The sequence below is a fragment of the Gigantopelta aegis genome, chromosome 6 (assembly GCF_016097555.1).
Source record: "Gigantopelta aegis isolate Gae_Host chromosome 6, Gae_host_genome, whole genome shotgun sequence".
Classification (NCBI taxonomy): domain Eukaryota; kingdom Metazoa; phylum Mollusca; class Gastropoda; order Neomphalida; family Peltospiridae; genus Gigantopelta; species Gigantopelta aegis.
Window position 1 is genome coordinate 93,164,549 of NC_054704.1, and position 17,461 is coordinate 93,182,009.

The window sequence follows — 17,461 nt, forward strand, 5'->3', positions numbered from 1 at the left end:
TTTGCAAGGGAAAAACCCATTCTGTTATACTTTATTCTTGACATCAAAGTTATTGTAATCTATCAAACTTTATTGTAATAAAAAATAATAATCAGTATTACATATACGTATCAATTTAAATGGAGACGTGCAAACAAACTCTCTCTCACACACTGAGATAGAGACAGACAGAGACAGAGAGAGAGAGAGAGAGAGAGAGAGAGAGAGAGAGAGACAGAGAGAGAGAGAGAGAGACACAGACAGACAGACATTGATGGGAGCAGGTGGAAAGAGACAGAAATACTGAGGACTTGCCAGAAACTACAATAAGAACCTGTTAATAACTATTCATTAAAACATGTTCCACTGATTACCTGCTTCAAGTAACAACTCTTGCCACAAGCATTTGGACCAGTCATCACTTTGATTTTGCCATGATCATCACCTGACTGGATGTCATTGGGCACATACGGGCTGCAACACAACTCCTGAAGAGGATGTCTTCAATGTCAAAATTAAAAATGTTCCACTTTTTAATTTACGTTTTAATGAAATTAGATTTGTGAAAAATGAAGGACAGAACAAGATAAGAAAGAACAGGATAGATTATGAAAGGAAATAAAAGTTGACTGCAAAGGAAAAGAATGTTCACTTATTCTGAATGAATGGATGAATGTTTAACAACACCCCAGCACCACTTTTTCACATACAAGACAATACATACAACAGCCTTTATCGTTTAAATTTTGGGGCACTGGTTTGGGTTGGGGAAAAACCCAAGTTTATAGAAGGTGGTCGATCCTGCAACCTATTACACTTCAGGTGAGCACTCTACCAATGAGCTAATTAGTTACAATCAGTTACATAAATCAGTGTAATTGTAGGATGCAAAGAAAAGCTTTGTGAATACCTCATTCTAAAAACACGTAAAAAGGGACATACCCTAGTTTTTAAACATTGAGACATATTTTTGACTATTATAGCCATTTTTGATAACTGAAATCATACTTTACTTAGATTTTATGGTTTAGATTATCAGTTTCCATACATTCAAAGCGTTTTTGGTCATCCTGGTGGTTTTAATATCACAAAATGCATTTCTCATATTTTTTAAAAACACATGCATCTGAGAAGTAACAGTTATGGAGTCAAGTTTTAGTCTATTTTTAGAGGGTATTTCATTGTTTCAAAGTCACAGAACACATCTTTCACTCAGTTGTAACTTTATCCAAATGTGTTACAGGTTTGTAGATTAACTAAACTTAGTGTTAATTTTCACGGGTTGAAACTAGGGTATGTCCCTTTAAAAGAACTTGCCGACCAGCTTGAATGTCTATCACAAAATCTTTCACCAGCTCCGGGCGGACATAACTGAATTCCCGTGCACAGGTAGTCAAAGATATCAGACTGCAAGATTTAAAGATAAAAAATAATAATAAAAACAAAACAGATAAAATTAGTCAAGGAGTAAAAGGAATATTACTAATACAATGTTATTAATTAGGATTGCAATAATTAAACGTAACATTTATGGTTACGTTAATGTTTGTTTTGTTTAACAACACCACTAGAGTACATTAATTTATTAATCATCGACTACTGGATGTCAAACATTTGGTAATTTTGATGTTTAGTCTTAGAGAGGACACCCGTTACATTTTTTCATTAATAGCAAGGGATCTTTTATATGAACTATCCCACAAACAGGATAGCACATACCACAGCTTTTGATATACCAGTCGTGGTGCACTGGCTGGAATGAGAAATAGCCCAATGGGCTCACTGACCGGGATCGATCATAGATTGACTACGATTTATCACTAGGCTACGTCCCGCCCCAACCATGATGATATGCATGTATACTAAAAGGCAAAAGTTATTGTCACACACAAAAGACAAAGATAATTGATGATAAGTTTTTACTGCCATGTAAGAAATGTTATAACATGGAAAGAGAAACGTCCGAAGGTATGGCAACGAGCAATAGTCCATGAAAAGGGCGCACCTGCCATATGCAAATGAGCCATATCACTAGAGGGGGTCCAGAGCGAAGTTCACACAGTCATTAGCAAGTGTGTCCACCTTTAGCATTGATACAGGCCTGGCACCATCATCTTATTGAGGCCACTAAACGCTGGAGAAAGGAATGTTACAGACTGTGAGCCTTTACCCATACTCGTGCCATTACAGCTATACACTGTTGTAAACACTGTTATTTATAACATTTATGGTACCTTACTGCTGTCCAAAACACTAGTTGTATTAGCATAAAAATCAATTCTAAGTCAGATAATAGATAAAATCAGTAATACAAGATAATATACAAAATATTTTTAAATGCTTAATGTTTCTCTCACCAATCCAGTTCTGCAACATGTTCCATGACATCAAGGATGACCTTGGAATGTTCCAGAATTATGTTTTGTAGCCGATGCATAATACTGGTTTCCATGTCTAGAAAAACAGAGATGAAAAAGGCATTAGTCAAATAATCCAAACACTGTGTCATGTTTTAAAAAGATGGGGGTTGCTGTGAGCTGTTTATCAAAGAACATGGGCAGGAAGTCTTCAGTAGCACTAAAATCTGGAATTCCAGAAAAAAATCAGGAAGTTTTCATCACTGATAATATTTATAATATACTGAACAAATGGAATGCAAAAATTAATTTAGCTTTTTATTATATAGTTAATATTATTCAGCTTGAATGCCATTACTAAAATGATCAATATCGTGTGAACATTTTAGGCACATTTTGACTATTTACAGAGTTCTAGATTAAATTAGTAAGAAACACAATGTCGTCCTCTTTCAATCACGTTAAAGACTAAGCAAGTTACTTGGTTTTATCCAACAGCAAAAAACATTTGAGTTTTACATTATGTGGTATTGTGCATTAAATGACAAAGAGTTATTTCCCTTTCCATTTAATACTAGTCTTCATGATCAGTATTAATTGTAAAGTTTTTAAAACACTTTGACTTCTATACAAAGTTTTAAAATGTACTTACCTAGATTTTATGTATTATATTATACTTTTCACCCACAGCTCCTTACACTGTGGTTTTACATAAATATACATAAATAATATTTTCATATACTTACTATTTGTGACGCCCAATAGCCGATGTGTATTTGTGTGCTGGGGTGCCATTAAACATTCATTCATTCATGATCAGTATATAACAAACACCTAAATTATAGTGGCACTGAATTTATTTTCTCAATCAAGCCTCGCAACATGGTAATAGCTCTAGGTGAAAATGTGCTGAAGCATAATCAAACAAGAAACATTTCCTTATTCACAAAATTTATTTGAGATAATAAATTGTACAATATCGATAATCTATTTGTTAAAATATCTAGGTAAAAGTTAAAAGTGTGTTTTGTTTAACGACACCACTGGAGAAATATTTAGGTAAGACACCAGAGAAACTGATTTTGAGAGATATTACTTAGCATAGAATACTAAATGAAAACAAACTGTATATCACTGTGTATTAAGTGACTGAAATACAACCTGGGAAGAGGGGTTGACCAGTACATAAAATCAATAAAAAATACAGTACCTGTAATATCACATAGTGTGTCACCAAAAAGATTGTCAAGTTCTGAAAAAAAGAAGAAGAAGAAGAGTAATGTATTACAGGATCAGAAAATCATATTCTAAATTCTAATTAAGTAAAAAACAAAAAAAGATTGGCAGTTGTCTCAGTATCTAGACAGTGTAATGGTTGATAGAATTGGTTTGTAGATACCTATATTAGATGTATTCTGTTGACAGAGACTGAATCAAGAAGATTATGAAGTCATATCAGTTGAAATAGATAAGACAGAAAGAACTATTCAAGGGTTTTTGACACTAAATATGACAGCTAAGCCTGCAAGTCTCAATTAGAAAAACAAATACTTATTTTGGGGGTTAAAACAGCCATTATACAGTCAAAATGTAATTGTTTACTCAGAATAAAATGTAAAACAAAGAAAATGAACAGACACAAATTTAAAAGTGAAGTAAAACAATTCACCTGTGAATGGACACAACAGTTTTACAACCAACCATATAAAATTTTAAATAATTAAACCAACCCAAATTAACAAAATATTTCAATACAAAACCAAACAATTCCAAAATTATTTGACCAAACAATGTGGAAACGAAAACTCTTCTTAATTTTTAAGACCATAGTTGTCTAATTTACCCTTATTCCCTTTAAAAAAATCTTTAACAACCTGCAAAGTTATAGGTACCAATTTTGATTCTGCCATTACAAAAATATGCCACATAAAAGAAGCAAAACATTTTCAACTGATCAACAAGCAACCAATACCTCTTGTCCTTGCATTTCTATAGTGCAACATTCCATTCGAACAAAACTTTTAAATAAAGAAATAGAAAAAACATTTAGAAAGGGTTCAACAAAATTCCTCATACACTATTAAGTTAAGTGAAATTCAATTGAAGCATAAAGTTTAAAATAAAAATAATGCATTCACAATCTAGAGTAATTTTATCAATATATATTGACAACACATGTTAAACTGAGAGCTTTCCTATGACAGTACCATAATGACTTGGTTTATTTAGAAAGTGTTAAGTCAACATTTAAAAACTTATATTTACATAATTAAAAGCTGATATTATGATGTCACTCGGGAAAGAGTTTAACTCAGTGTGTGGTTGGGGGAGGAGGGTTCTTATGAACAAAATATCTCTTATTTTTCTATTAAATCAATAGCTTTAACATCTTACTTGAGGAATACAAATTTTAGAAACACACCTTGAACTCCATCCCAGGAATATCAAAGTCCTCTTCAGTTTTGTCACTTCCAGGAATTGCCAAAAGGTACCCAATCTGAAATGCAAAATAAATCCAATAAAATGCCCAATAAAACAATTGTTCATTTGACCACCAGACCTCCTCCCCCAAAAAAACCCCCAAACCCACTCCCCACCCCCCATTCTTATCATACAATCTCACCAATGATTGATAACTCTCGAGTCTCACCAATCTAAAGAAAGGATTATATTTATATTATTCTCATCACGATAAAATATTAAAATCTATCACCAGTTTCATTGTTGCATACTTTGAGTTATAAAGAATAGACACCGACTGTAAATTTGTGTGGTGTTCTACAGGTATTAATAGTATAAATAACTCACCTGTGGCAGGTAAATGACATTACATTCAGTGATGTCGTCACTCAACTTGTTCAATTCTTCCCGTGCCACTTTAGACATAAAATCAGGTAAGCCATTGTAGAATCGTTTTTCTGCAAAAAATTATTCCATGCATGTTTTCAAATGCTATTTTAAATGGAGAAAATAACAGAGTGAAAAGATTTCTATTGAAGTTTCACTTTTAACTCTAGTTGGTGCCACCAAAGAGTAACTCAGTATTTCTCAAATATTCTTTTTATGCATATATTTTATATATAATTTTCAGGGGTGGGAATTGGGGAACCGTAAAAAAAGAGGAAATCTAGAGGGGTCCCAAAAATTCTTGAAATCCTAGTTTAAAATCTGTGCCATCTGACACATTTTGGAGGAAAGGACGATTAAAATGCGAGGAGAGGAAAAGGGCTGATCCCACCCCTGAATTTTAAAAAGAAAATTAAATATACCATATGTATGCATGAGTAATTTATGATTTGCTGATTATAGTAGTATAATTAGAAAGCCAAGAATGTCTGTGCCACACTTTGACACATTTATAAAAATCTAGTAAATATATTTTTCAATTTCAAAAATAAATGATATACTTCAGGTTGAATGTTATTTTCAAAATTTGTATTAGCAATAGTTGTAATCACTGTGAAAACATTATTTAACATTTTACAATGGTGTAGCGATATTTCAAACTTTTATATCGAATGGTGATGCCATAGTAAATACAAAATACAATGTTCCTTGCATTACACACAATGTGAAGTCCTAACTCAAATCGCTAATATAAAGCAATAACTATTAAAACGTTAAAGTATATTTGAGCGAAAAATTTACATAAAACTAAGCACTGACTTTTATCCAAGTCTGCATCAACATTTGGCTTCACCACAAATCTATTCTGAGAGGCAGATTCATCGAAGTCAACCTGAAAACCCAACATTTGATCAATATTCATTATTATAATAAAAGTAACATACTTGACAAAATTTAATCAACAGACCTAAGGTAGGTTAATGAAAAAAAATCAATAAACATTATGAAAATACATTCCTTGAAAGAAGATGCCGGTACTCAATTTCCAAAATTAAAAATGTGAAATAATGACTATTACTAACTTTAATTATTTTATAAAATTAAATTCCTAGTCCTACTGTAAATAAAATAATAAATATAATCAGAAAGTAATTAGTAAACTGATAAAAGTAGACTAATTACAAAAGCTTGTTGCATAAAACACTTACAATTTTAGTGATTAGGGTCACAATGCGATGCAGATCAACACTAAAACTTTGGCTAATCTACAATAAAACAAAAACTGATAAAGAAGACCAAGGTTTATACAAGAATAGGTTAATGCCTGTGTTTTAGTGTGTGTTTGTGTGTGTGCATGTGTCATCCTTTTATTAGTCAAATAAAATATAATTCAAGAAAAAACATTTTTGTGAAGAAACCGGTTTTATTAACAGCTCATTCCTTTTAGCTTCTTTCAAATTAAGAAATGTCATGTTGAAACATGTTATAAGGTTTTACACAAAGGAAATGAATATACATCATTCTAATAACACATTAACACACTGTTTAATTAGTGGCTATACTCTATATCATATGTTAATTGCAACTTCTTCTTTAACCAATGAGAAGAAATTTGCTGCTAATTGGCTAATCTTATTAATGATTTGCAGAAGCAGATATTTTAAATACATTTCGACCAGGACAACACATATCATAGACTATGATACACCTACTTTAAGCATTGGTAGAAAAATGTCATAACAAAAAATGGCTTCTTGAAACTGCTGTGATATGTACCTTCCTGAAGATGTCTATGCCTTGGGGTTGGGCTCTGCATGTGTCTCCAATGCAAATTGCATGGTATACCGTCTGGAAAACATGAGGCAAAATAAGTTTAGAAATAAAAGTACAATACAATGAAGATTACCCGGTACTAAAAATAGAGGCATAGATGGAGATTAGAACCAATTTTTTTACATTGCAATATTAGGCTATTCATATAGGTGTCCTGGGAAAACATAGACAAAATGATCCACTAGGTTCATATTCGAACTCCCCAAAGTCCAGACCATGCTATGTGCCTGAAAAAAAAAAACAGTATATGAAAAAACCCTAAAAGAACCCAGTATATTCTGAACAAATGCATGGATGCTGTCTAATAGCAAGGTCAAAAAAAGGTTAACATTGCCAGTAAATTCAGCATTAATGAATTAAACTAAAATTTTAATATGTTATGCAGAACAGTTCTAAAAAACCCAACCTTCAATCTCCAAAATATATACACTTCTGGGAAAATATTACCATTTCATGATATATCAAATTAAGGTTCAAACATACTGTCCTGGGCTCACACCTCAGCTATCCTGGCTGTCAAGGTCAAAGTATGACTTTAATGAACTAATCACAGCAAGCTAATATGAAACATGCTCAACTTGTTGAAATGTTCTGAGCTTTCTCAGCTATGATAAAAGGTAGGGTGATGAGAGTTAGACTTTTGCTATGCATTGACAAAGCTCAAGGGAATACTGGGCAGTCCAAAAATAAAAAAATAAAAAAGGAGGGGTGGTTGTGGCAACATTTTGCAAACAATTTGCAATTCAAACTATTGATCAAAAAATTATATGCACTTAACCTTTCATCTTATACATTTACAAAGCCAAATCTATTGTAAAAGGCACCTTAAATAACCAGCTCCTAGATGTATGTACACAAATGTTTCTACTTGTATATTAAGATCACCTGCACAATGAGATCAGATAATATGGGCTTTAGCAGCTTTAGAAACGGTGGGTCGAATTTACAAAATCTTGGTTTGGGTTGGGGTTTTTTTTACATGCAGCTATTGAACCATTGTAAATATATTTAGTTACATTTATGGCAGGCAAGAATAGTCTTTATAGTGGCTATATATTTTGAAAAAGTAATTGTAACTGACCTTGTAAAGTGTTTGCCAATCACCAGTACTGGCCTGAGATTGAGACATTCGAGACAAGATTCTCTGAAAAACAGAGGACAAAACAAATGATTGTTTAATGACACCCAATGACTACTGGATATCCAACATGATAAGTTTTCTCAAAAAGAAAGCAAATTCATCTTATTATTCATAGCTACTTTTGCTGTGCTATAGAAATGAATCTGTTTAATTCCATAGTTTAATGCTGCCAGAGAATATAATATTGATTGATAAAAAACCCCATAAAACAACAAATAAACACAATAATTACAAACTTCCAAAGAAGAGAACTACAGTTGTAAAATATGTAATTTAGACCATTAATTTTCATAACAGAAATTAAGATAAACTGACAGTGGCTCTTCATCCATGGAATTCAAGTCGGAAATGTTTTCAGTGCACTCATCAATGAAGCATAAAACAAAAATCTTACCGGTACATTTTTTATATATCTGACACAATCAGACAATGTAGTTAGTACTTCTATGTTGTTGGCATTCGTGAAGAAGCTGATGGCATCATGGCGCTGTTTCAATATCGTCTGATTCTTCAGCGGTCGAAGGAACCACAATCTATCAACAAAAATTATTTCTTTAACGACACACTTAACACATTTTAATTTATTATTAAAGGCATCATTTTCTTGGTTCAGAATTAACGACAACACATCTAGCAGATTTGGATGTAGTTTAGATAAACACAACATTAAACAAGATAAACAGTCCAGGTATGTGGACCAAGCTGTCATTCAAGCACAATTGACATTCCCCCTCTTTAATCAAAAAACTAAAAGTTTGAAGTTTGCTTTCTCTTCAATCAAAGCATTCTGACTTCAAGCGAATTGAACAAAAATTATGTAATGTGCCATGGACTTAATATCCTACCCAGTATATCCCTGTCCCGAGTCAGACCCCCAATCCTATCGGAGGCCAGACTCAGGATAGGCGTGTTTGAAACCCTAGTGGTATATGGACACATTAAACAAGTTACTAAGCTAAGCTAAGCTACCCAGTATAGATGTGCAATCTGTGATTCTCCCTTCAGCTGTTATAATCTCCTTAATACTATCACCAGTGATCAGAACACAAGTTGATAATAGAACAGCAATTAACCTGACGATACTTCTGTACAGTATAACACAAATATCATCATCAGATTTGCTGAAGTTAATAGACAAATAAATGTTACCTGGATGTTGTTTATTGTAAATTATTAAAAATATGTCATTGCATTGGGTTAGCAACTTGATTATAAAATATGTTTGGCACTTGACCCCAAGCTACCTTTCACTATAATGCCTATTTGACAAAATATCTCTTGTAACTTAGTGTGGTTCAACTGAGGTTATACTATACTTAAATTACCTGAGCATTCTGCTTCCAAGCTGTGATTTACAACGATTAAGAATTCCTGTGAATAAAAAGAAACTATCAGATTTCACATCATGACCAAAAGCACATGTCTGTAATTTTTTTCTAAGTGTAGTAAAACAATTTTTTTTTAATGAACAAGAGATAAATTATGTATACCAATTATTTTTTTTAGGAATATGTACATTTTTGCATTTTGCCCAAGAAGCCACCTGCATTAAGGACCCAGTTTATTATTCTCCAAAATCATAAAAAATAGTACAAATGTGACCTTTGTTAGCAGTCATCTGGCTTGGGACACTTTCGATACTACCTTAGATGGTTGTATAGCCAATAAATTCCTTATGGGCTGTGTAGGGCAGGGCTATTTAATAAGGCGCAGAGGTATCTTTTTTTTTATTAACTGCAGACTTTAATAAAGACTTTTAATAAAGTTCCTCTGACTTGTTGTATTTGTTCACTTAATAGTAAGCTATATTCCACTTTAAACAGGCTGTTAATCATATGCAAATGGTACAGCTGTGAAAGCTAAGTTGATACATAGTGTATTTACAACAGTAGTGCAATGATTTTTTTATCAAATGGGGTTCTCGGACAGGAAATCCAAGTAGCCAAGTTTTTGCTTGAATCTGAAATGGTCATAGACACGACTCACACAGGGACAAATTTTGGTTTAGCCAATTTTCAAATATGTAGAGTATTTTCTTGATAATTTTTAAATACGGTTAATTTAACGAAAATGTTATTATCCAAAGACAAAATGTTCTAGCCACTTTGTATAAAAAATAGCAATTGGCTAATTTGGCAATGGACAGGGCGAGTCCTGAAGAAAAGAAAATGATCAAGACAGATTTTTACCAAACAGACTGAGTCCCTCCTTGGCACTGTTAGAACAACCAGCCTTGTACACAGAGGGATGAGCCTCTCGGTGAAATATCTGCAGGGCACTGTAAAAAAAAGAAGTAATAATTCAAATAAAAAAAAAAAAAATCCGCAAAATATTTGCTGAAAAATATTTTCTAAGTTAACATCAATATCTTTTAAAAAAAATAATAGGAAAAACAATGAAAATAGATATGCTTTATTTAATGACACTCAACACATTTTTAATACTGTCATGTGGTGTTGGACATAAGATTAAGGACCAAACAGATGAGAGGAAACCTGCTGCCACACAATGGCATAGATGCCACCCTTTACTGATCAACACCTGTAAGACTGAGGACAAAAATCCATAAGAAATCCATAAGCGAGCTGCAAAAGGACAGGGAACTGATGATTTTAAATTCAAGGCAACATGAAACTGAAAATCGAGACTATTAGTGCACATCTCGTCCAAAATAAATACGACAAAATGGCAGTTTCCCGATTCACGAAAGGACAACAAAAATCACGAAGGATCACGAAGGATGGCTTACTTAGATGACAACGAGTCATGTAAAAATAATAATAATGAAAAAAAATAAAAACCTGAAAATGCGTGTTACCCGTAAGGAATTTGTCCTATGCCCGTAAGACTGTCAAATGCTAAAAAATCCGTAAGTCTTACGGGTGATCCGTAAGAGTTGACATATATGCACAATGGGCAACTTTTTTCGATTAACAGCAAGGGATCTTTCATATGCACCATCCCACAAACAGAATAGTACATAACAGTGTTTTTAACACCAGTTATGAAGCACTGGTTGGAATTAAAAACAGCCCAATGGGCCCACCAACAGGGATCGACCCTAAACTACATCCCACATTGCTTTTAGAAAGGTTTTGTTTTTGTCATAACCAAACTCATGACAATTAATTTACATTTCAAATTCCATGGTTTTCAATCAGCTATTTAGACAGTAATATGTATTTGAACTAAGGATGAAAAATTATGCAGAGTAAACCGAGCAAATTACCTGTATGCTGTATCATCCAGAATCATTTGATCATCTCTATAAACAAACAGGTAAGATAATTATAGTTATATGTATATATTTCAGCATTCTTCTACAAGCCAGTTGTAGTTAATACAAAACAAATAACATTCTCAAATCTCATAGTTGATGCTATCATTTTGAAGATTTCTATTATGAAAAGACAGAATCAGAGAGACAGAGAGAGAGAGAGAGAGACAGATAGAGATAGAGAGAGAGAGAGAGAGAGAGAGAGAGAGAGAGAGAGAGAGAGAGAGAGAGAGAGAGAGAGAGAGAGAGAGAGAGAGAGAGAGAGAGAGAGAGAGAGAGAGAGAGGGGAGGAGGGAGGGGGAGAGAGAGGGAGAGAGAGAGAGACAGAAGCAGAGATCCATGGTCATTAGGTGTCTATCATATGATAATTGAGATAGATAGTGAGATGAGAAACCAGGTGCTACATTAACAAAATTATCTGAACTACCTCAACTATTATTTAAAATGGTTACTTATTACAATAGCAGGTCTAAGTACCAATATACCCAGAAAATACTTGCTGTGATACTTGTGATTACAAAGAGTAATAGGAACTCACAAAGAAAAGATCTGCAGTCCCAAAACAGGAACTCTTGTTTCTGAATCTTCCAACTCAATACCAACTCTCATCTTCTCCAGGTACTTGATTAACCCTCCTGCTGCTCTCACCTTCAACAAAACAATGTTTACAGGGCTGAGAAAAAACTGATATGATAAAGGTAAAATGCAGGTGGAACACCAGAAGTTTATCTTCCAATATCTCATGGAATATATTCTTGTGCACAATAAACTAATATACGTGTAATCGATAGTGTATCCAAAAAATAACATCATGTGATACTTTTCAGATCACATACTTTCAGAATTTGTTACGTCTGCAAATTAGATGTAAATTAATCAGGTCATGGGACTATGTTTACCGACAAGTAACTGTAAGTAAACATACTAATAAACAAACATGGTTGTATCATTTTGTATTGGAAACACTTCATAATTGACAAAGGCATCAATGCTATCATAGTTATTAAAAAAAAAAACATTTCAAAAGCAATTTTAGACTGATATGTACCATCCTGCATTTAAAAGATCCCTTGCTGTTAATTGGAAACAGTAGCCCATTGCGTGATGGCAGTGGGTTTCCTCTCTCATTATCTGTGTGCTCTGACACTATAAAGCCATAATTAAAATGTGTTGAGTGAATCATAAAAAAAAAAATCTTTTCTTTGCTATCATATATTAGGCATAAAAGCAATGTAGTACAGGGGCGTAGGCTGGGGGGGTTCGGGGGGTTCAGATACCCCCCTCCCCCCCGTTGAAGCAAATAGTCCACTATTAGAACTAAAACATACGGGTTTATACATATGGAGTTTCTGGTAGTGCAAAAGCAAAATAGAAAAAAGGTCCATTTGGTTCATATTCAACACCCCCACAGTCCAGATCATGCTATGCCACTGTAGTAATAAATTCTTTGGCTTGTACATTTACAAAATGATATATAAATAATTTTTATTTGTACTTAAGCAGGGTTTTCTCATATATGGTCACATATAAAGACAGGAGTCTTACCATAGCTGAACATTCAAATGGCACCAGTGATGACATGTACAGAGTTCTCTCTGAGTCATTGTAGTGGTCAGGTATAGACGGAAAACTCAGAGATAAGATACGTCGTTTAGAAATTTCAAGAGCTGTAAAAACATTTATAAATAAATTTTTAAAAATAATAATAAAAAGCATACTGAGAGTACTGCCAAAGCAATATACATCCCCTACCAGGCCCAACAAATTTCCATATCTCCTAAGTTCAAAGGCCATAAGACTAAAAAAAGTTAAACTTAATCTGTAACTATATACAAAATTTTATCTTAACATCTTTAGGCATACCAAACACAAAGTCCAGAATTTTTGTTGTTCATATCTCCTAAGTTGAAAGACAGTACATACCATAGCCTTTGTTACACCAGTTGAACAAAAAATAGCCCATGGGCCCCAACAATGGGTTTTACTAAATCAAAAATCAGAAAATACTGGGATATGAATCTAGTTCGTTTTCCAAACAAATTGTGGTCAGTAAAACACAGTGAATATGAATAATGGCTATAAATACTGGATATATGGTCACAAATTGTGAGTAATTAAAGAGAGGTTATTTCATGGGGTTTTCGAATACGATTTTTATGTCAACTTGTGATGTGTGAAAACCATATTTTCAACTCATGATGTGTGAAAACCATATTTTCATAAATTGCGAAGGAATGAGTGAAAATATGGTTTTCACACATCACAAGTTGACATAAAAATCGTATTTGAAAAAACACCATGAAATGATCTATTTAGTATCTACATCTTTCCTAATTTTTAACAATATCTTTTGCTTTTTGTTAATATCTTTCGCTTATCCTATCGAAAACACTTAACATCATGATATATTTCTTCCAATGGAACTTTTCCAGAACATTTACTTGACCAAAGACTTTTTAAAAGAAATTTGAATAAAAATTATCTTTATTTAATTATTAAATTAACATTTATTTAATAATACTGCTGTGCAAACATATCTGACAAAGCTTCGTATTCAATTCATTTTAGATATTTTATTGTTATTGCACTTCATATTCCCTTTTTATAGGTAGTTGTTTAAATTTAAAAAAATTATTTTTCAAATACAATCAGATGCATTGGTAATCATCAAACTTAAATACGAAGAAACAAGACAAAGGGAGATAATTTAATCATGAACTTTTACAAAAAAGTAAACATGATTTCTAAATTTTCACTATAGCTAAAATACAGTAAAAATATGACTTTTCACTGGATATCACTTTTATGGTTTCTGTAGATCTATATATCTATTCAGTGTTCGAGATTAAAAATTTGGGGCAGTATCCCAGTTGGATACTAACATTTCAAAATCTGGTATTCCACCTGATAATTTAGTATCCCACTTAAATGAACTTCATAAATAACATCGTAACAAACTTGGACGACACTGTTACTTAACTTCACCAGTAAATGACGACTTTCATTGTTTCAGTGCAAAATAAAAATGCAGGATTTAAAAAAAAAAAAAAAAAACCACCTGAAAGTATGTAAAATTTATAAACTTGTATTCCCTTAACATTTTTCTTGTCAAAAATTTATCCAGTAGTTAGAAGGTTAATAAAATAATGTTTAAGTTACTGTAGTTAAAGCAAAATCACTTACAGAACTGAACACTGGGAAGAAACTGTAACACTTCTGATTGTTTACCACCATCAGAGGGGTCTTCAAATAGTGCTGAAACTGATTTAACACAGTGAATGTAAATCACCATATTCAAATACTAATACAAAACAGATATTGCAGACGACATCTTTAATTTAATTAAACATGTATATGCATATCATTTAAAGGGGACGGGACTTAGCCCAATGGTAAAGCGCTCAGTTGATGTATGGTCAGTCTAGGATCGATTCCTGTCAGTGGGCCCATTGGGCTATTTCTCGCTCCAGCCAGTGCACCACAACTGGTATATCAAAGGCTGTGGTATGTTCTATCCTGTCTGTGGGTAGTGCATATAAAAGGTCCCTTGCTATTAATGGAACAATGTAAAAGGTTTCCTCTCAAAGACTATATGTCGGAATTACCAAATGTTTGACATCCAATAGCCGATGGTTAATAAATCAATGTGCTCTAGTGGTGTCGTTAAACAAAACAAACAAACCTTTTTAGCATATCATTTAAAGACAACTTTGTCAAACTTCAATAATAAGTATCTACTATAGTTAAAAAAATTATGCGATTGGATTAATTACATGAAGTTTCAAAATGCAAAGCAGAACAGGCCATAATAAAATATTTCTTTTCAGTTCCATTCAGTGTTTAAATTGGACAAAATTGGGACCAAAAATATGTATAGCCAAATTAACTAAAATAATGGCTGACAAATCACTTCAAACTTACTTTTTGGTTTTCATTTTTATAAAATATATCTGCCCAATTCAAGTTCATATTTGGTGATATGGTAAATGACGGTTTAAATCTTTCCATCATTAAAAATAAAATTCAGTGTTTATATTCTGTGTTAAATTGTTAATTCTACAAACTTTACCTGCTTCTTTTAGAGTCTTTACAAGTCGTTCGTCTTGTTTGGAACTTGTGATAATATTCTCCGGTTGGAGTTGTCGAAGAGCTAGATCAAAATGCAATGAGAATCTACAGTACTGTTACCACACTACTAATTTTAAATATCTACATAAACATTATTTTGTTTATGATGAAACTTAACCATCCCTAAAAAATCACTGATAAGCAATTTGTATTTCATTTATCAAAACTTTAGTCTTATTTCATCACTCAATGATAATTAGTTTTAGAACTTTATTTTACTAGTATTTCAGAACCTAGTGCCTGTTAGTTTCAGAAGTTTAGTCATATTTCAGGGTTTGGTGCATGTTAGTTTCTGAAGTTTAGTCATATTTCAGGATTTGGTGCCTGTTAGTTTCTGAAGTTTAGTCATATTTTATCACTCAATGATAATTAGTTTTAGAACTTTAGTCTATTTCAGAACCTAGTGCCTGTTAGTTCTGGAATTTAGTCATATTCCAGGACCTAATGACAATCATTTTCACAACTTTAGTCTATTTCAGAACCTAGTGCCTGTTAGTTCTGGAATTTAGTCATATTCCAGGACCTAATGACAATCATTTTCACAACTTTAGTCTATTTCAGAACCTAGTGCCTGTTAGTTGTGGAATTTAGTCATATTCCAGGACCTAATGACAATCATTTTCACAACTTTAGTCTATTTCAGAACCTAGTGCCTGTTAGTTGTGGAATTTAGTCATATTCCAGGACCTAATGACAATCATTTTCACAACTTTAGTCTATTTCAGAACCTAGTGCCTGTTAGTTCTGGAATTTAGTCATATTCCAGGACCTAATGACAATCATTTTCACAACTTTAGTCTATTTCAAAACCTAGTGCCTGTTAGTTCTGGAATTTAGTCATATTCCAGGACCTAATGACAATCATTTTCACAACTTTAGTCTATTTCAGAACCTAGTGCCTGTTAGTTCTGGAATTTAGTCATATTCCAGGACCTAATGACAATCATTTTCACAACTTTAGTTAGATGTCATAACCTAATGACCATAGGACTAATAATAAACCAGTGAAAACTTATATAACATTTTAAACTGGACATCAAATGCTATATATCAAAAGTTGAACATGCCCGTTTGTACCCAAAGTATTCTGTTTAAAACAAAACATGTATTCTACATACACATATACCTCTCTTTAGCAGACTAAAGTCATCTGTTTCCATGGTGTCCATCATCAAATAGATCTGTAGATTATCAAGGTCATAGTACGCCATGCCAAGCTGTCCTGCCTGCCACACTACACTTAAATAAATCTGTTAAAACACACAGAGCATATAGAGGATAATATATGAGTATAATAAACATGTATCAAATTTAACTCAAACATGAAATAATTTTCACTTGTCAGGAGCTTTAGTAAGTGACAAATAAAAATTATTTCACTTGGAACATAAATCTGATAGTAACTGGTTTCTCATTCTATTTATCACAACTATTTTTTTTTTTTCCCCACAAAACCCCCCCACGAAAAAGCAAATAAATAAAAACCAAACCAAACAAACCTTAAAATTTCATGTTGATATACATGTGTAGAAACAAAGCAAACCACTCAAAAGATAATTATCAATATTGCTGCAACATTTGTTTTATTCATTTTCACAGACAACTATTAAAGGGACATACCCTAGTTTCAGCAAGTGAATATTAAACCTGAAACACATTTGGATAAAGTTACAATTGAGTTACACCGAGTCTGTGACTTTGAAATGGTGAAATACCCTCTACAAACAGACTAAAACTAAACTCCATAACGGTTTCTTCTCAGATGCACATGCGTTTTTAAAAATATGAGAAATGTAATTTGTGATATTAAAACCACCAGGTTAAAATAAACTGACAAAAAATTGTTTTGAAATAACATTCCATTAAAAATTTAACAATGGAAATAGAAATACTTAAATA

The 17,461-nt window shown here is 32.7% G+C and overlaps 1 protein-coding gene across 2 annotated transcripts in view; it reads right to left on the bottom strand.

The window, feature by feature from the left end:
- Window positions 1–17,461, bottom strand: part of LOC121376292 (mutS protein homolog 5-like) — a 34,071-nt gene that overhangs the window by 10,986 nt on the left and 5,624 nt on the right. For both annotated transcript variants that reach the window (XM_041504127.1, XM_041504128.1), the window contains exons 3-22: window positions 16,689–16,812; window positions 15,504–15,584; window positions 14,618–14,695; window positions 12,980–13,101; window positions 11,973–12,082; window positions 11,387–11,422; window positions 10,347–10,435; window positions 9,483–9,528; window positions 8,552–8,690; window positions 8,098–8,160; window positions 6,960–7,031; window positions 6,392–6,448; window positions 6,003–6,075; window positions 5,145–5,254; window positions 4,759–4,833; window positions 4,309–4,354; window positions 3,547–3,588; window positions 2,337–2,433; window positions 1,297–1,386; window positions 354–480 (exon numbers count right to left, since the gene is read on the bottom strand). In XM_041504127.1, coding sequence (XP_041360061.1) covers window positions 354–480; window positions 1,297–1,386; window positions 2,337–2,433; window positions 3,547–3,588; window positions 4,309–4,354; window positions 4,759–4,833; window positions 5,145–5,254; window positions 6,003–6,075; window positions 6,392–6,448; window positions 6,960–7,031; window positions 8,098–8,160; window positions 8,552–8,690; window positions 9,483–9,528; window positions 10,347–10,435; window positions 11,387–11,422; window positions 11,973–12,082; window positions 12,980–13,101; window positions 14,618–14,695; window positions 15,504–15,584; window positions 16,689–16,812 — 1,677 coding nt within the window. The remainder of the gene's footprint in view (window positions 1–353; window positions 481–1,296; window positions 1,387–2,336; window positions 2,434–3,546; window positions 3,589–4,308; window positions 4,355–4,758; window positions 4,834–5,144; window positions 5,255–6,002; window positions 6,076–6,391; window positions 6,449–6,959; window positions 7,032–8,097; window positions 8,161–8,551; window positions 8,691–9,482; window positions 9,529–10,346; window positions 10,436–11,386; window positions 11,423–11,972; window positions 12,083–12,979; window positions 13,102–14,617; window positions 14,696–15,503; window positions 15,585–16,688; window positions 16,813–17,461) is intronic.